A 20,523-nucleotide genomic window follows, 5' to 3' on the forward strand; every position below is an offset into this window, starting at 1 on the left:
CTGTATATAGCCTAAAGAGACGTTCACATGCAACTTCGTACCCAGGATTGCAGCGAACTAAAACAACGCAAGTAAAATATTTCACTTCCACATTTGTGATCTTTTTTTGATCATAATGTTAAATAACTTCATGCAGTTTTCATATGAATTAACCGAATTTCTCATATTCTGCTGATAAACTTTGTGGTAGGGGTAATTCAAGGTCTACCGGCATTGTCCAAAATAGGCAGAAAAATGGATAAAATTGTGTCAAAATGTCTTCTCAGAGAATGCTAAAAATTCGATTTCAGCCGGATAACCTAAATTTCATACATTTTCTCGCAGGTTATCATATGCCCAAAATGCACGAAGTATATATAGGCTACATAGCTCATGCCACACGGAAGCAGCAAGAAATGAGAAGAAGACATTTTAACCTGGTATAGGTATCTCAGTGTTATAGGTATCTCTCTGCTTGCCTTCAATTTCCCAAATGGAATGGAATATTATCGAGAAATAGGGAAAAGTGCATGAGATGTTGTCGTGGCATTCTCATTATAGTTTATTGACTATTGTATTTTAATTTGATATGGGAAGTGAAACGGAAAAAAAAGACGGGTCTTCTGATAATTTAGCTATACAAATTTTTCATACGTTTCGACGAAGATATGTTCAGTGAATCTCTCTGTTTCCTCTCTTCCCTGTTCTCAAAATATAAATATTCGTGAAACAGCTAGATGTTAGCATTTTGCCGAAACAGCGTAATAACAACACACTACAAATAAAATATTAGCATATAAGCGTTCAGCTATATATATTTTCCGCCTCGACTGCTAAATTCACAGCTTTTTGAATATAATTAACTTCAAAACGATGCACCTGCTGAAAAATAAAAGAAGTAATTACACGTTTTCCTTCGTGCGCCAGTATCAGGCATGCAAAAAACACCCAGTGATCTTTAAACTCAGTAAAAGGCATAAATCAGAAGTGTAATGGTCATGTATGGAAAGACGCTCATTATTTGTGCTGTATAAAACTATATTAGTATATAACTATTGTATGTTTTATTCATGTCAGCATGTCATTCTGCTTCACTACCATCATGCACTGCAAGCTGTCGTTGTCGTTAATTCGTTCGTGTCAATGTCTTGCGTACATACAATTTAGTCGACAGATATGCATCATGCATGCATGAATTACTTAGACATGCTAAAAAAACAATAATAATGTCTCTGATATGTTATTAATAAAACACCTAGGTTCCCACTCAATAACGACGAGCGTGTGTTTTTACAAGGTGAGTCGAATTTAAAATTATAATGCTTGCACACGTTCATTTATTCATTTAGCACTGACAGTTATACTTAAAATGTTTTACTTTTCAGTCCCAATTAACATTTTAGCCTCAAAGCAGAGTAGCATAAAAACATCTGGCTTTGTTAAAGTTACTATACAACATGCGCATATTAAAAAATATAGCAAATTGCGAAGTGACAATAAATATTTTGAAAAATTTTAGATATTGAGTGTGTTAAGGTTTAAACGGTCTTTCCGAGAAGCGTTCCGAAGCATCAGCATTTTCATCCCCGTTTTCCCCGTTGCTTAATTTAACTGAGTTAAGTTTGTTAGAGTTGCTTAGCAACAGACAACTGAGGAAATATAAAAGATGTATGGAACTTAAAAATATATACAGTCAACTCGACAGTTCCTTATAGACATTTCTTTTTCCCTCCTTTTGGCCTCAACCTTCTTTTTGTTTTTTTCACGAACAATAGGAACATTATGCCACTATGCCTATGGCAAAGCTAGTTCGCGCCTATAATGTCTACTATAATAAGTTAAATGAAAAAAGTAAAAATGTGACTATGAATATATTATATATGTCAGTGACAATTTTTTAAGTGTGTTTACTCGAAAATTCACTTACTTAAAGTATTCATAGCGGACATAACGACCAATGCCGACTCTTTAATAATTGATGTCTTTATTTCATATGATCAACACAACTAAATAATCCGGCGTAGCAGCGAAGTGAACGCACATGAAACATCGCATAACAAGACCATGCATGGCGAATCAAATTGGCTTTCTCGTGATCTCGTTCGTTCTTTTATCAAGTGCAATAAATTTTATTGGTAAGTTATTCACTTTTTAAATGTGAAACCGATCGGGAAATGTGATTAGGCAAACGATTATAGAATACGTATAAAGTTACGTATATATAGCTATACCCGCGGTCACTAGATAGCAGATGGCAAAGACCAAAAACTTATACGTTGTCGTTGTTATTTCGGATACTTCCAGTTTTGAGGAAACAGTAACGAGTTACAATAAAATTATATTGATAACTGAGTGTAAAGAGTTGTTAAGCGAAGAACTAAAAAATGTAGCACTTGTGGTCTATCGCCGAATAACTATAGATATTGGCCTATATATTTTCACTGGGATGAATTTTGTGGCGCAGTGCAGTTATAAAAAAAGGCCTATATATGATAAGTTGATAACTGATTTTGCAGATAATAACGCATGTGAACTCGACTGCACTAGCTGTTTGACTGATTTTATATATCTAACGAAAGATAAATTTTAGCGCCGCAGCTGTTTTAAAAGCAACAGCATTACGGCTTAGCACGCTGTTACGGCGTTATTTAAATTTTAGGAAATATTCGGTTAACTATATGTCTCAGACAGAGGAATCGAGTTTTCTATTGTTCCAAGTAGCTAGTTCAAACCTGTTGTGGCTAAGCATGCACTAGGCATGCACAGGCTGTGAGTATACTTTTCAAAAGCTCTTTGGATAATTTCTTTTTTAAAAGAAAAGGCAGTGAAATTAAGGAACATAAATATAGACCCTGTATATAACCGCGGATTACTATCGGTTTTATCGCCATTATTGGGTTGTTTCTGATGTGCTAAACTGCTTAGACGTACAGAGCGGCTGAAACATGATTTTACCTGCATGACTTATCTTCGTGTAAAATATGTTAATATAACAATAGATTTCAACGAAAGATACAGCTAATGTCTCCATTTAGATTATTACTGAAATGCCAGAGAGTAAAAACTCCTAGCTATACCTATATCCCTTGAAACGCCTATATCCCTTGCACTTACACTTACAGCTTGCAAAGCTAAAGTATGTAAATTTGAAGAAAAGTACAAATGTGGAATAGAAGACTGCAACTGTCGTCCTGCCAGTCAAGATGCCGTCGAAGGGAGTAATTATAGACGATTTTTGGATCTGATTAAGAATTTGATTCGTCCTGAAGATGAAGTTTGTGATCGGTGCGATGTGTTTTGCAAACAGTAAGTATATTCAATTATTTTCTGCTAACCCGTACCGTTACAATTATAACTAAATTTTTAAAACGCAGCATGCTGTGAAAACTCGGTGAAAGTAATTAACAGAGGTAGTTATAAATTCACAAAAGGTAGAAAATATATAGATTCCCGGTGCATGTTCAAAATACCAGGATATGCATGGCATATGTATATCTATTTCTCATTTTTATTTACTCGAACGTAATGTTCGGGAGTAAACTTTACTGAATAATTCAAATCCCAACGAAAGTTTTGAAGTTTTAAACTTGCTATCTCTTTACTGAATTCTGTTTTTGCAAAGTAATCACAAGAGTAAATATATGGTTGTTAACTGTATATGATCTTTCAATGTATTAAAAAATTTATAAAGAGCGCTTAGACATCTGAATTATCATCTTTCGTTACATCACTTTCCTACCGAAAAATTTGAGAAACCACACCCTATTCCCCAACCGATAACAATTACCCTTGTTGGCCCACTTCCCCTATCGATAACGAAGGCAGGTGTATTGTGGTCCATTGCCCGGACAACATACATCACAATTGATATGACCTTGAATAAAAAACTTTTAAAAGAGAACACGCATCATCAATAATGGCGCTAGGTCGTCCACAAAGCAATGAAATTGGATATCAGATGCATCAGTCAATATATAACGCATATATACGATTATTGATTACGATTATTTCAATTTGGCCTATAAACTGTTGTTTATCTTCAGCAATTGCATATTGAATGTTGAGGCAGAGCTCATTTAGATAATATGTATTATATAAACGCGCTGCTAAGAGTAATTTGTTTATAGAGCATCAATAGACCTTTCTTATAATGACGTCAAACGCGGAAAGTCTGATGTTACACGAAATTTGATTGGCTCGACAAAAACTATCGAGCCAATAAAAATTCGTGTAACATCTGACTTTCCGCGTTCGACGTCATCATGAAAAAGGTCTATTATATTGAGCTTCCTCTTAGTAACTCGCGCGAATCTAGAACTACGATTGAAAATGTAAATTAGTTCGTGTTCTGACTGCGTAGGTCAGTGTAGTCGCTAAATATGCCGAGGAATATGAATGGCGTCCATCTTAATATTTGTGCGCACGGCTTTACCAGACGCGCGATGCAGAATTATAAGATATTTCAAAATTGTCCCCTTGCTCTCAGTACCAAATCACCTGCAACATATTCTGACTGTTATTTGACGTCCTATTTCGTTTTTTACTGATGCAATTTTGCTGTTGTTTTTTTAAATCTAAATAGGGAAAAACACGTCAATTGCGAACATGGTACCTGTGGTGAACAAAAAGGTCGAAAAGGATGTATTTGTGATGATTGTTGGAGTGGGGAAAACTGCTCAAAATATCGTAAGTTGATATACCATATGACACTTCATGAACAAAGCAAAATGTACTGGGATAAATTTAATTTGGCCTGATATAATCATTGGTCATTTTGAAGCTGCAGTCGAGGGCTAGTACGGTGCGGTTGATATTATGGACACCTGAACAAAATCCCATTAAATTCAGGTTTCCTGCAAAATGCTCGTTTCCATAAAACCCAACTCTTTACTATAAACTGCTATAGTCTTCCTTCAATCATTCGAACCAATTTGGTCGAAATCGCATATCAGTTAGTTAAAAACATGAACTTCGGCATTATTATTGCAATAGCTCATGCTCAATAGCCCACGCTCATGCACCTGTTTTCCACTTGATCGTTTTCACCTGCAGTTGTCCCATGGAAACCTGGCAAACTTCGAAGTGTCAGTATATATAATGAGCTAGAATTTAATATCAAGATAACTTCACCGTGCTTGCATATTTATATTCTAACAGTGCGGTTGGGTGATTCAACGAAACAACGGCACAATTGCTCGAGTGGCCAAAAACATGTTCGTTATTAAAATTTATCGCTGGTTTATTTTTCGCAGGTAACCGTCAACCAGAATTTAAAGAGAGATATTATGATTCTGAAATAAAGGAAAATGCAAATGTTGGTGATGAAATCCTCAAAGTTTCGGCATTTGATGCAGATTTGGAGACATGTGTTGATAAAACGAATTGTCCTTGTGGTCGAATCAAGTATTCTATCAGCAAGGGAAATGAAGATGGTTTGTTCAATATCAACGCAGATACAGGAGTTATAAGTTTGGCTAAGAAGCTATCTGATCAGTATCATTCTCAAATTACTCTCTCCATTCTGGCTGAAAATGAAGCAGATCTTAACACCGTTGAAGACAACCAGATTGATAAACCTTCGGCTATTGTTGGTATAACTGTTACAACTGACGATGATGCTGTGAGAGTACGCCGATCACTTCATCACCGAACACGCAGAAGTGTAACGGTAAGTTCCCCCTCCATTCAGTATATAAATGTATTCATGTATTCATTATAATACCGCATGAGTGACCAATAATCTGAATAGCCTCGTTTCCATTTTTTTTAAACATTCTGACCTCATCTGTTTATCTATTACTGAACAGTTGGCAACTAAATGAACTTGTTATAAAAAAAACACAATATATATACATATGTTTTAATGATTCTATATACTCTAAGTAGTGATAGCAATATTCTAAATAAAATTTACTATATTTACTATACCATATCCTCCACCTGTCAGACCAGTGACACCGGAACAGGAGGGCAGCTGCTCCCCTTGCCTTTTACCAGCTGGGGCAAGGAAGAGAAACATGCTTACATAGAAGTGTAACCAACGAGCTTCAAAAACATCCAGTTTTATAAATAATATATCTAATGTTCATCACATATGGATAATTAAATCGGAAGATAAAAAAACGTCTGCTTTTTGTCTAGACATACAACGCTCTTGTGGTGACTTTTGAAGCAGTCACCAATCAAACATTCTTTGCTGCTGGATGTACAATCAACTATCGTCTGCATGTAGTTCAAAATCAGAGTGCCTCTCCAAAAGAACTGAGCTCAATAACAGTGCAATTCAGTTCTGAAAACCTTAAGCTCTCTGAAAAGTACTCGCTGAATATATCCAATAGCCCTGTCGTTGAAGATATCGGTAATAGCCTCGACGCTGGCAAAGTACAGATAAACATTACAAATTCCTTGCAAGTCAATGGAAGTATGGAAATTAAATTCAATGGAAGTGTTCCAGCAACATTAGATCCTTTGACGCTGCTTCAAGTCGCTTTCACTATGAACGCAACCGCAACGCCATTAGGACAAGTAATTTATGGTCCAAAGTATTCCACCGAACTTTATACAACTTATCCTCAGATTACGTTAACACGTACCAACCAAGGAGGTAAGATATATTATAATTTTCTCATTGCGGTATCATTGGTTTTATCCAGTACCTCTAGTACCTACTGTTATTACATTAACGTTATATCATATGCACTACAATAATCATTATTATTTATCATTATTATCCATGTAAAGAGCAGCATTTTACATAATTTTAATACGAATATTATTACTATTGTCATTATATTGAACAATACTAATATCATTATATAGAGTATTGTCTTCGTTATTTATATGAAGAGTATCTTCGCTAATATGACTGAAAAATGCTACTGCATGTCATTAATTTGATCATTGATATTTTAAAGAACTCAGTACAAGTTGAGTACAACTGATTTTATCGAAGGATCGGGGGGGCCGGGGGTAAATTCTTCAGTGAGCAGAGTAAATTGTGCAGTGAAAAGAGGCGAACAATACGGTCAATATGATGGGCTCCTGAGTACTGATAAGGTCGCACTGAATCATGCATGCGATTTCTATGAGCAGTCGGTGGTCATTCCATATAGCGACAAATGGTTTATACTTGGCGTATAAGACTTCCTATGCTCCTGAAGTACAAACATGAGAGCTAAGAAGTTCAGCTGTCGGTGTTTCCAATCACTCTCTTCGTGGATTTCCCACTGCTCGTAAGAAAGATTCAAATCCTAAACAGGCTAAAACCAGGCAAACCTGGACTATATATATATATTGCAAAACTGGACTATAAATATATTGCAGCTTTTAATATCATCTAGGTATCGCTCAACAGAAAAAATATTCTTTATTTCAGTTGTTGAAGTTGAAAAAACCTTGCATTACAACGTAGAGGTAACTTTGCCTTTTTTCGGTTTTTCATTCACTCTGGCAATCACAACAATCCTGAACGACTTTCGCTTTCTGAGCATTGAAAACGTGACCCTTGGTGCTATAAGCGACTCCGTAAATGCTGATATTAAAAATCCCACGCCAAAAAAATACACCGGATCAGACGACATCACAAGTCGAGTGACTTTGAATTTCAGCAATGTAAAGGTAAGAATCCTCTTCGGTGTATTCAGTTCATTCGTTTTTATTTCTGCTTTGACACTTTTTGCTGTTTATATAGATATAGTATAGAGAAATACAGAATGCCTATAGAATCCACTGAAGAATAAGAGAGATGATCATGATGGAAATTTCCTCTCTGAGTAATTGTTAAATCGAATTTTTTTTCAGATTATCGTTATTATTTTTTATTTTCTGCTTTGTTAGGGTGAAGATAGAAATCAAAGTAACAACACGATCAAACTTTCATTCTCAGTCAAAGTTAATGATCATCATTCGCTAATGAACGGTTCAAAATTTTGGATTGGTATTGGTTCTTATGCAGGAAGTATCATGCTTGGAGTGACACAAGATTTCATACAGATTTACAAGGTTTTTGAATGTTTTAAATCAGTTTACATGCATTCAGGCTCCAATAATGTACCAAATTATAAAATGCCTTAGAAACAGCAGTGCACAGTGTTAATGTAAAATTCTTTTATATACTTTTTTGTCCCACATTTAGGATGAACCTTATCTATTTGCCGAAATCAAGGCCATTAACATTACAGACCCAGAAGTTAAAGAATATTTTATAAACGACGAGGTTCAATTTTCTTGGAACGTAAAGCATGGAAATGGTTCATATGAAGCAGCAAAAAATGTGACGGTTTTATTTTATATCCCAACTTCACTTGTTTACTTGAGCAACAGCAACAAAGATGGTAATGAAATGCGTGTAAACGATTCTACCAGCGGAGAAGACATCCGTAAATTTACACCGAACATAGCTGGCAACTTCTCTCTAGGTATGTACACGTGAACCCGCATGATATGACACATCAGTTCATATATCATCTTATCAATATTCCAAGAATCCATGGTTGAGTCTTATCAGCTGATTAAAGTCAACCAAATAAGAGGCAGATCCTCGACAAACTGAATTATCATTTCCTTTACTTCACATAACTTCTTCAATGAAAAATTTTGATTCTATTGATTAGATTAGATTGTTATTCTATTTTTTCTATGCAGAAACTCGTTCGTTTTTCATTAATTTTGTGAATGCAAATCTAAATGTCACGCCCTTCATACTATTAGTAAATATAACGGGGACAAATGAAGGCGTATCATACATAACTCTGTTCTGTCTCGTTAAGCATTTACGCAAAGTTCTATATTTATCTTTAAGGATCTAATTTAACTGGAATAATAAGAGTCAAAGTCAGTAAAACAGTAACACCATTGGTTGATTTGAATGTGAAAATTGGTATCCGTTACCAGACAACAAAAGGTGAAGTTCGACCTTTTAAAATGTACAAACCCGACCCAGGCTACATTGCTGGCACACCTGAGTTTTCTGTGGCGGTAAATCCCAACATTACAAAAATCAACATCGGACAAGTTGTTGAAATAACGCTCAAAATCATGATCGAAAGAATGAATCTTGATGGAAATTTATTTGTAAGTATAATATATGATAATAATTACATCTATATTATAATATTTAAGTTATCGAAGTAATGAATAATTACGAGTAGAATTATTTGGACTTTATACTGCATGTCTGTTTAATAAATGGCCTCCTCTTTTGAACTGACACTCTGGGAACGAGGCCTTAGGTTCAATGACGTTTTATTATTATTATTTTTCTTGTCACAAAACTGAATTTAGCTGTATCAATCAAAACCCTTAAAAGATTTCCTACAAGTTCCCCATGCATCCACACTGCGGGCTGCAATGATACCAAATAATTATTTGCCAAAGCAATTGTTCATGTAGGAGATCGGTTTCATCCAATGCTGTGCTCAAAGAATGATGATAATGTGTAACTTCACAGCTTCACCTGATATCCAAAAAATATGTTTACTGAAGAGCTATATTGTGATGATGATTATACATGTTGTCATGTACTATACTACAGATGACGGAGTTACCAAATCTTGCATATGTTCCTGGATATTGGAAATATTCTCACTCACTTTCAAGTTTCTTTAACTTAGGTCATTCATGTTGATAAATTCTAAAATAGTAGCTTGTGCTTCATTTTATAGGTTTATCTTCCTGATCGAAAAATCAACTCAACCATCATGCGATTTGTAACCAGTGAATCTTTCAATCAAATAACTTATGGTGTAAACATTGATGCCGATATCAAAAATGCCACGCCCTCTTACTATTCATCAGATGCCAATGAAACATACAAAAATAGTGCTGAACTAAATTTTGGACAGATTAAAAATAAAAATATGACAAAATACGAATATGAGAAAAACACGATAACAATGGCATTTAAAGTGGTTTTGGAGGACAATGATAACGTGAAAAATTTATCAAACTACCCAGTAAATATTGGCATGAAAACCAGTAACCAAACTGTTTGGGTCAGTAAAATAAATTTTATTGCGAACATTGCCCCTTCACGCCGACCAAAGGTTGAGATTATTGCAGCATCAAATGGTAGTGATAGCTTGAATCAAGGGTAAGTTATAAAAATTTTCTTTATATCCCATAATTCATTGAATTTTAAACATTTTCAAAGTTCTCAGCTGGGGAATCCTACAGAAGGACTGATGAGTGATGCATTACATCACTGAGTTATCTACAATCCATGCCGTCCCAATAAATTGATTAAAATAATCGTTCTCTTTTAGCTCTGTTGTGGAATACAACTTCACAATTTCTCATAAAAATGATTCTGATGCTCACGCACAAGATGTTGAAGTAATATGGATGTTACCCGTTTACATAAAGTATCGAAAGCTCACGCAAAACCAACCAGTTAATGTTCATCATCAGTTGATGTTAACCAAGTTACGAGATAACGTCAAATTTTCGGTAAGGTTTTTCTCACAAACATGAGGAAAATATTTATCCTCGCTAAAATTGTCAGCTGTGTATGTTTCAACAATGGCCGTACTCGCAAAATATTTGTCAGTTGTAATAAAACAATACTAGTTAAATATACTTTTGGTTTAGTTAAAAAAGCTGGATTTTGGCGAGAAATATTTCGTGTCTTTTACCGTTGAAATCGATCCTAAAAATACGAAAACCAATCCTGGCAAGTACTATGCTGTTACTCCTGTGGCTTTATCTTACAAGAAGAACCAAACGTATTTTGAACCTTTGATCCCGATTTCGATCGCCTTCACGGTTTCCGAGGAAACCCAAAGTAAGACTTTCATTTGTGATTCCAACTCTACTTTTGTTGATATTTGTTCTTTCCTGTTTGTTTTCCTGTAATTAATTTTTTTTTTATAGAATCGGAAAATAGTGTTCCGGCAAAAATATCGAAAAGTAAGACATACACTTTATCATGTTAGGACAGTAATGAAATTTTTTTCATACACCCTGTACAACCATTGCATCCACTTTATCATGTCATCTAGGACAGTAATGAAAAAATTTGCAACAATTACTAATCGAATTCTACATTACAATGTAGTGCTTTATAATCGTGGATATTTGGTCGACACGTCAAGGTCAATCATATATGTTTGCTCTGTTTCTTTGAAAAGGTGAACAAATACTACATCCTTAGTCCTTACTGTAGTGTGGCAGCTGGAATAGTAGGTGCTAGTTCTCAGGAAACATTCGATCTGACTGCACGCGTGTCAATTTAATAATAAATTTCTAACAATATATAGCAGTACTTAGCTTTTTCATTTAATAATGAACTAATATAATTTGCTTTTTAGGGACAAACCAAGCTGTTTTTGGACGAACACAAATGGCAACACATGGCAGGGTGAATATAGTTTATGTATTTATTATCATATCATGTAACTTATTCTTCCTTGACATTCTACCGGGTATTTTTGAAGCTGTCCATGTGTCTGTAATCAACATCATTGGAATTGACAATCAGACAAAGACATTGTATGGTATCGGAAACAATAAGAAATCGTATATGAAGTATTCTCCAGATGAGGAGAAATGGTTTTCGATGTTACCAGAGATGTGGGATAGAATATTGCCAACACTTTCTCTTAACAACACGGCTATCAAGATTGAAGATGGTTATGAAAACGAATCCGACCCTAAGAAGGAAAAACAGCGTGATATGGGGAATGGAGAGATATGGGGAGGTTAGTAAAACATTATCTGTTGATTTTCTCCGGCGCGATGAGGCAATTAAGGTTGTCTCAGTTTTATTATGAAATATTCAAATAGTAGGTAACTCTGAAATACACGACTCTGATTGGCCATATCTGTCCTTAACTACAGTTAAAACTAGTGTTTTATACAACTGGTCCCTGAATTGTCGAACGATAAAATGTGGCAAAAAGACTGACAAGAAATAAAAAATAGATATGGAATGTTTAAATGGCAAAAATGTGAATTTCTCCATTTTATAAATAGTTAGGACAAAGCCTGCTTTAAACTCACAGAAAATTTAATATTATTATAATTGTATTTTTCAGCAAACAAACTTGGTCTCTTCCACTCTAAAAACGGCGCGAAATGGAGTCGTAAGGCATGTTGGGATTGTTTCCAATGATAACATTTATTACTAAAACTTTTTTCTTTTTCATTTATACATTGTTTAACAGTGTCAGCACTGAGCCACTATATTCAACAACATTTAATTATATGCGCATGTTAAATTCGTATTTGTATATCGATAGATGTGTATTGTATAATATTGTATAATATAAGCTTCACCATACAACAATTGTATATCCTTTTGAGGAAGTATTAAAAAGTAATTTTTAAAACATTAATTTATGCATTATTTAGTTATATTTATCGTGCATGTATCTATCCTGAGTGCATGGCTGGCGGCTTCGTGGTCAGGTACGGGGTTTGTGACTGAGTAAAGCCAAATGGCGAGCGATGAGTTATATTTATCGTGCATGTATCTATCCTGAGTGCATGGCTGGCGGCTTCGTGGTCAGGTACGGGGTTTGTGACTGAGTAAAGCCAAATGGCGAGCGATGAGTTACGGTTGCCTCCAATCAACTCATGAAGTATCATAATCTAAACCGCGTGCGAATAATAGCGTCTTCGCCTTCACCTTCCTCAGGACAAGAACGAAGAGTGAAAAGTCGAAAACACACGCATATGATGATAAAAAATACACGTGGATTAAAGCTAAACGCTCGCTAAAAATTCAAAGGCGGTTCCATTGCGTTAGGCGTAATTTTTCAACCAGGCCGTTAATCGTTGTCAAACCTATAACAATGCATGCCTTTTGTGTCGTGTAAAAACAGTGTTTACACAAATGCCTTATTCTACAGGCCCACATGCCCAATTTAGATGTTCCAGACTAAGTGTTTGAGATATGGGGCTGTTATATTTTTTCAACTGAATTGTTGGCTAATTTGAATTTGAAATTTTTAATAGCAGAAGTACCGCCGCATCACATTTAATTCCATTACATACCGATTGCCTAATATAAATACATAAGAGATGCCTGCGGAGGAGGCTAACCGATTGATTAACTTAAGGCCTAAGTAGATTTTAAAACAGGGGGATCAAAGGGCCGCCAATAACAATGTTTGGCTTATCTATTCAGTGTTAAGTAACTTGCCAACCCTGTCATTAAATTATTTTGGCGCTACCCGTGATTGTGGACAGATCGACAAAGAAGCTCTCACTTAAAGTGCGGTTTTTTGTAAGATTGACAAAATGAGAAATTTCCGAGTTCTGTTGACTGTTTGTACAGCCTTATTATAGCTGGCTAACGGTTAAACAGCGTCAAAGATCCGACCAAGTGATATTGACAATTGGATAACCATGTTGATTTGAGGTATAAACTAATTTATAATTCCCATTACTTCCCACACGTTTTACATTTTCATCTGCCAAGTTCTATAATACTCCACTGAAACTTATTATGATAAAGCTTCAGGTGAAGCCCGCGGTGGATGAAGAGCTATAGTGGTCATTGTAAATCGGAGGGTTAAACTTCGGTCTGTGGGCAACGGAATTATGAAATGGTCAAGTCCGAATTTCTTTATTCAAATCTTCTTTTTTATGCTAAAATGATCGTGATACATTTCAAATCTGAAATAACGAGATCATACATTCATAAAACACTGATGTATTAGGAAAGCCGATAAAAATGTGGCCGGCGTGGCAGTAGAAAACACAATCCGTCGAGGTTAATCAAAAGGCAACGAGCTTAGGAACACCGATAACAGAGAAACTTAATTTAGTACTGGCCTGCCTATAGCATAAGAAATTTAAAGTTATACTGAGTGAACTACGAAGGCGTATAAATTGTATTGAAACAACAATTAAGCTTCAATCGTGAACATTCAATAATATGCTTGTAAGCTAGCCTCTCATGCATACACCGCATTATTTCCCAGGCTTAGAGCCCGGAGTAGCAAATGCAGTGAGTAGCAAAACTGCGAAAGATTTATAAAAAAACACCCATCAATTTTCGAAATATATGGTTTTCAAACGGTTAATAAAAGGATTCTCTCATGTCATATACATACAGGATTGCTAAAACAGCTCCGTGTCCTGACCACTTCAGTGTCGAAGATTTTCATCGACCCAAACAATCTGTGTTTCAAGAATTGTTTATTCATTTGCACTTAATGAGGAGAGATGGAAGATCTCAACACTCGTGTTCAAAGGAAGGACAGAAAACAAGTAACAATAAATGAAAACATTGCAGAACTTGAAGGTTAGTTTACCGCGAATATATTGACATGCAGGGTGTATGAAAGAACGTTACCTCAGTTTAAGACGAGATCTCAAAGAGATCCATTTTGTTCCGACAAAGGAGTAATTCTCCATAGAAATTTTAAAAAAAGCTAATTCTGGGTATGAGAAGCATATTCTAGAAGCACAAATGCACTTCAAGAGTTCAAGTATAATATCGTGTAAATTTCCAATTTCCATTAAGTAAGTAAAGAAATTTTTATCCAATTAGGTCTACTTTATGCACTCTAGAATGTAGTATAATATGACAGCAAACCTCCTGTAATTCAATTAGAAGCTGTTTGAACTGATTGCCAGGAATTTGGAACCACATAGTGTGCTTTGCCTCTTAATTGGCACAGGATATTGGGTGACTATTGGGTGATATTTGAAGGTTACTCTTTTATGCACCCTGCATGTGGCACGTTTCAGTAATATAGACTATAGTATAGCAGTAATACTAATAACTCTTAAATAACGGTAGATATCATATCTGAAATTCTTCAGAAATCTTGCGAATTTAGACAACTGTGTTCCAAAAGGTAGCTAAAGGCCTGAAACGATACATATGTGATCCTTTTGTAAGAAAGCTTCCCAAGTACTTTTTTAACAAAGGCATGTTGTTGACAAAGGCATGTTGGCCGTGCAATATGAAAGAATGTCCCAAATTATTGTGCACCCCCAGCTAACTTTTTTTGAACCCCTAAAATTGGATATTGTGAAAATACTAATTAAATTGAGCTAGATTAATTAACGTTCATAGAATTTTGGTGGTTAAGCATTTGCCTAAAATAGACTTATTAAAAAAAAGCTTCACGACGTTTCGAACTTGGGAGCCTTCAAAGGTCAAGAGTTCCAGTACTACATATTTACTAATTATAATAATATACTACAATGTTCAAGTTCATGCATAAAACGATAACCTACATATGTATATATACTATATATTCACTGAAACGTTATAAACTAAGGCAGAGTTGCATGGCAATGAGGTCACAATTTTTCCTAATGTAAAAATATATAAACCAGTGAAACACCTTCAGTATACCCCTCAGTATACTATAAGTCTTCACTCTTCATGCAAATCCAAATTATGTTTTTCTCTTTAGCTACTTTTTAACTGGCCCTTCCGATGAGCGGAGCCGGACTTACTTCCATGCTGTTTGGAACTAAATTAGAATTTTTTACCTCTTCACAGAAATATTTGAAGATGACAAACCAAAGAGATTAGTAACCACTGAACAAAAACGTGCAAGTGAATACGCTTTGATTCAGTATTTATCAACACTTGTGAAGAAAAGAAATCTTATAGAATCTTTCGATTTTCGTTTTGTTGAGTATTTGCTAGAGAACGGAGCCAATATTAACAATTGCGATGTCATTGGACAATCACCATTTCATATTGTTGCCAAGTATTGGAACATTGACGTGGCAAGGTTCTTACTTGATCACGGTAGGAATTATTTAGCCTACGTCTGGTCTAGCAAAACTGGTTCTTGCATGGATAAATATATCTATACCACGCTCACAGGACAGAAAGCTCTTGAAGGATCCTTTATACCAGTCGCAGTCATAAGAGCTGCATGTCTACTCAGACATTCTCATTTGACAACTCTCTCAGTTGAATGGAAAGAAATTATATTCTATATTTCCGTTTTTATTTTGCCAGGTGCTGAAATCGATGCCCAGGATTGCTTCGGTCGTTCACCTTTGCACGATGCTTGTGAGTTAAATTACGACGACATGGTTGAATTTCTTCTTCAGAATGGCGCAAATATCAACATCCAAACTTATGATCAGAAACAAAGGCCAATTCATTTTGCTGCGAAAAATGATGCATGTCAGTGTTTGACTAAGTTGTTGGCTAATGGAGCTGATATTAATTCATTAGATAGTAAAAATAGAACACCACTTCAGGTATGTTGACTGACATGATGGCTGTGTTAATTTTAGAAGAAGGCTGCATGCATGGGGTTCACTGTTCAAAACGTCAAAATTTGGTTATATTTTCTTTCGCTATATTTGGTTATATTGTGTTTTTCGTTCTTATCGTTGGACGATATTAGCTATACAGTAAAAAGATTAAGCGGCGATATTTCCAGGTAAAATATTTATCTAAATAATGCTACAATATTATTTAGCTTGCTGCTGAATTGAACCGTTCCAATATTGCTCTGTTGTTGATCAACGAAGGGGCTTCAGCCTCAATATACGACAAAGAAGGAAACTCAGCGTTGACCTTGCTTACTGAGAAAATGCCTGATATCGCTGTACTGGCCTTAGATCAACTGCACTCGACAGACAACGTCAACCGAAAAGAATTCTTCTCACTGAATAGCTTAGAAAGTTCAAAGATCAATGGAGGACGTCCCAACTGTGCCCGGACACCTCTGAGATTGCCGTCCAAAAACGCTGTTTCTGTATTGTTATGCATCCTGTTGTTCAGCGGTTAATCGATTGAAATGGGAACACTATGGGAAAACAGGGGCTATCTATGATCTGATGCTAACCTTGGTTATGCAATACTCTGGACCATACTGAGTCTAGCATTGTGTTATCGAGCAAACGATATGTATTTACCATTAGGATCAAAGGATGGTTGCTAGGCATCGTTATCGTTATAGTCCTTATGACTGGGAATGAAATAAGAAGCAAATTTCTGGTAAATTGCTAAATTTTAAACATAAATTTACTTATCACTTTTGTTATAACTTGTATTTACTTGTGTCCTAGCCGATTCTTGATTTATTCATTTCATGAAGATACACTCCGCGTACGGCGACAAGAGAAAGATTGGATTAACTGGAGAGCTCGCAGTCTTGAAGAAGACCTAGGATATTGTCATCCCAGATCCACAGTAGAATGGAAATATTTAGCGAAAGAAGTGAAGTCTGTTCGAAATCACTCGACGTATTTCAACGATGGAGATGGATGGATGTACTATTTTGATTGGTTGGCTTTACTTCTTGTGTTAACAGCAATAATAACGCATATTATCTTCCTGAAAACTGACAGCATCATAGCCTATAAAATCCACCGATGCGTACTGATCAAGTTGTTATTGGTACTTTGGATCCGTATTGCAAAATACGCCAGACCTTTTAAATCCACCGGAACAATTGTGATTATTTTCTCCATATCAAAGATATTATCAAGTGTTCCTTTCTATTTGCGATATTGTTCATTCCTTACGCATGCGCTTTCTGGCTTACGTTTGGTCCCTTTTCTCCAGCACCAGTTCCTGAATACAGTAACTTTGGTGGTCTTCTGTACTGCATGCTCTGTATGGTTGTTGGCGTAGATTTTCCTATTGATGATATACTCTCAGAAGATCCACTCATGGCTCGAATCTTGTGCAGTTCATTTATTATTAGCACAGCTGTAATCGTGGTAAATCTTCTCATTGCGTTGCTCTCGACACTTTACGCGCCTCTATGGCAATGCTGTGGCGAATGCAGTGATGCAAAAGGCAAATAGTATTTTGCGAATGGAGAAAACGATGTGCAGGAAACGAAAGCAAAATTATTACAAGTTTGTGAGAGAGAACTGTAGTCCTCAGGTGGTTCCAATGGCCTTAAACGTTCAAGCCAACGTCAAAGTGAAAAGGGAAATGCAATGAATCGACTAGTAAACGAAGTTAAAACGATGAAGATTAACTTGGTACAAGGAAAATGGTACTGTTTTTTTAATTATTGAGAGTTTGGTTAACTTTAAAATATAGTATATCCCAAATAACTGCTATAGTGTTGCTATATAGCAATCATTATCCACGACCTATAGTGATAACATTGGCTATATCTATCTCATTCATTACAATATTAGACGTTTGGAAATATAGTTTTATGGAAATCATGATTATTTCTCTCAAATCTGTTTTTAGCAGCTTCCAGCGCAAGTTGATGGACGAACGATCAGCGAACTTCTGAGACTAAACAAAGAAAACACCATTAAAATAAATAAAATATTGGGTATTTTAGCAGCACAGAAACAGATGGATTCCAAATTGAATTATCCACAAGAAGAGGCTGCGATCGATGGTGAAGAACGTGATGGCAGAAAACCCGAACAAAGACAAATTCGAAAAGTATTTCAATCCTCTAACTGTAGTTTATCAAGCATACAGAATATCAATAAAAGACGACGGTTTTCCAGTCTTGGTGAAATAAATCGTGGTTTTGAAGATATCCAGTTGTCAGAACTAGATGCATCAGGCAGGAACGACACGATTGGTGATCTCATACGACGAAGAAGATCAACACTGCGCCGTAGTAGCAGTGTAGCGTCAATCCAAGCATTCAAATTCTTAGCACCTGGGCGTAGTTCTGGGTTCCTTTCACAACGTGTTAATCAACGTGGCAGTGTTGGTAGTATCACATTATAAATTGAATGCTTCAAATTCGTTATACAGCTGAGAACATTTTGGGAGGAAGATTGGATGTGAATTAATTTAGTCTATAGCTTTATGAATTTCAATACAGAGTCATAGCTTCTAAAACTCGTGCAACGAACATGGACATACTTGTTGGTACTATAACACCTTACGTGTAATTGGTTTTCACTTTCTTGCATGCAGGCAAATTAATTCAAATCATCAAGATGAGCATATAACACCTAATCTTTAGAGAAAGTTAATTTTATACCGGCAACTTATATTATATATATATAATATATATAATATATATATATATTATATATATATATATATATATATATATATATATAAATATATATACATGATTTTTGTCAGATTTGTGATACAAAAGCGTGCGAGTGTACTGAAATATATACTGAAATCTAAAGTCTGTATAATATGTAAATATATATTTAGGTTTTTGAAATTTACACCTTGCCACTGTGATTTACTTTACTCTGTACAAGCCAGGGTGCAATATTGCATGAAAAAAAGAATCTGCCAAACAGTGCATTGGGTTGAGTCGGAAACTCACCAGACTGATAACGATTTTTCAGTTCGTCGTGATTTCCCACAATGCTCTTCGTTTTTTATAACGCAGATTAAACTTGTTAGTGTGATAAAAGTTCTCGTCGTTAATTGTTGGGTTCATAAATCAAGCTTTCAGAAATTTAAGTTTATACTCTGTTGTATACACTTTAATCCAACGCGATATAATAACCATGAGCTAAATTCTTTTCTATATATAGTCATATTTCTGACAAGATATAAAATATTTTAGAAAGTGTCATTTGCATATTTTCGTTGATTAAACCAGGATCGTAGGCTAAACTAATCGGATATATATGGTGCTATCCAGTATCAATTCGTATATCCGGATCCATACAGATGATAAACACATCGGATACACGCTGGATAATATATATAACCGATTAGGATTAATGATTATCAATTATCTTTTTTATCAATCACCTTTAAATTGTATTGTTGACTACCGTCTTTACAAAAATTGATTTGTAGGTCGGGTTTTGCTGTCACGTGTTCGCGTGCAAGCATTCAGGAATACGACGCCAAAATATTTTTTGAAGTACCTTTCTATTATATCGCTCTTATAGAGCAATAAGATTTACTCTTTTTCTACCGATTATATATAAGGGGCAGCTGTAATTGCGACTTTTAATTTTTTTTTTGAAATGCTATATAAAGGGTTATAAATGCTGCAATCCGGGAATATTTTGCTACCGTCTTAATTAACGGCTTGCTGAAAGATCCTGGGTACGAGTTAGATAATGACATGTTGGTGCTCGTTGCATGCATGGACCTGCATGTATCTCAGTTGCATGCACCACATGCACAGAATTCCAGCAGACAAAGCATTTATGTGACCGCGCACAGAAAATGATAACCAAGCTAAGCAATGCATGTCTGGCTGAAGTCTCTCGTCTACTGTTTGGACGGATAAGCCGTTGACGGTAAATTTCGAACCGGATTCACATTTCACAAGTCAATTAATATACTAATGACACGAGTTTGTCTCCTGGATAAACTCCTTACCGTTGCTGACGTCCATACTTTTAGATATTACTCTCAGCAGTTTTATGCCATTTTTCATTAAATCGGTCTGCTACAGCTGGCGTAGCACGATTGCGCGTAATGATCAAAACCAGAGCCGAATGAAGAACGAAATAAAACCCTGGTTATGAGGTTGCGTACTTATCTAGTGAGCATCTAGCAGTGGTAAGAATTTATTCCCATTCCCCTGCAAATTGAAGCTTCATATCAAATTTATTCGGCGACAGTTTTTATTTACTCAATTATCGTCTATCAACAACACTATCTCTTACATTTTACCATAGAGAGAAAAGTTA

General features: G+C 35.5%; 2 protein-coding genes across 2 annotated transcripts; both read left to right on the forward strand.

Annotated features, from left to right (window-relative positions):
* The first annotated feature begins 1,245 nt into the window (after positions 1–1,245).
* On the forward strand, positions 1,246–12,205 carry LOC114538944. Its single transcript, XM_028559782.1, has 18 exons — positions 1,246–1,276; positions 2,004–2,114; positions 3,102–3,285; positions 4,562–4,665; positions 5,232–5,647; positions 6,121–6,583; positions 7,355–7,596; positions 7,816–7,980; positions 8,114–8,396; positions 8,780–9,051; positions 9,642–10,069; positions 10,242–10,425; positions 10,567–10,759; positions 10,849–10,884; positions 11,033–11,105; positions 11,286–11,335; positions 11,412–11,675; positions 12,012–12,205. The coding sequence occupies exons 2-18, from the start codon at positions 2,021–2,023 to the stop codon at positions 12,086–12,088; spliced, it is 3,528 nt and encodes a 1,175-aa protein (XP_028415583.1). The 5' UTR covers positions 1,246–1,276; positions 2,004–2,020; the 3' UTR covers positions 12,089–12,205.
* Positions 12,206–13,280: 1,075 nt separating this feature from the next.
* LOC114538951 (ankyrin repeat-containing protein DDB_G0279043-like) lies at positions 13,281–16,050 on the forward strand (the record flags this gene model as incomplete). Its single annotated transcript, XM_028559789.1, has 4 exons — positions 13,281–13,339; positions 14,039–14,227; positions 15,443–15,697; positions 15,914–16,050. Coding segments are annotated over exons 2-4 (471 nt in total), but the record flags the coding sequence as incomplete, so codon positions are not given.
* Between the last annotated feature and the right edge of the window lie 4,473 nt (positions 16,051–20,523).

This window comes from Dendronephthya gigantea, unplaced genomic scaffold (genome assembly GCF_004324835.1).
Source record: "Dendronephthya gigantea isolate DGI-Jeju-01 unplaced genomic scaffold, DenGig_1.0 000191F, whole genome shotgun sequence".
Classification (NCBI taxonomy): domain Eukaryota; kingdom Metazoa; phylum Cnidaria; class Anthozoa; order Malacalcyonacea; family Nephtheidae; genus Dendronephthya; species Dendronephthya gigantea.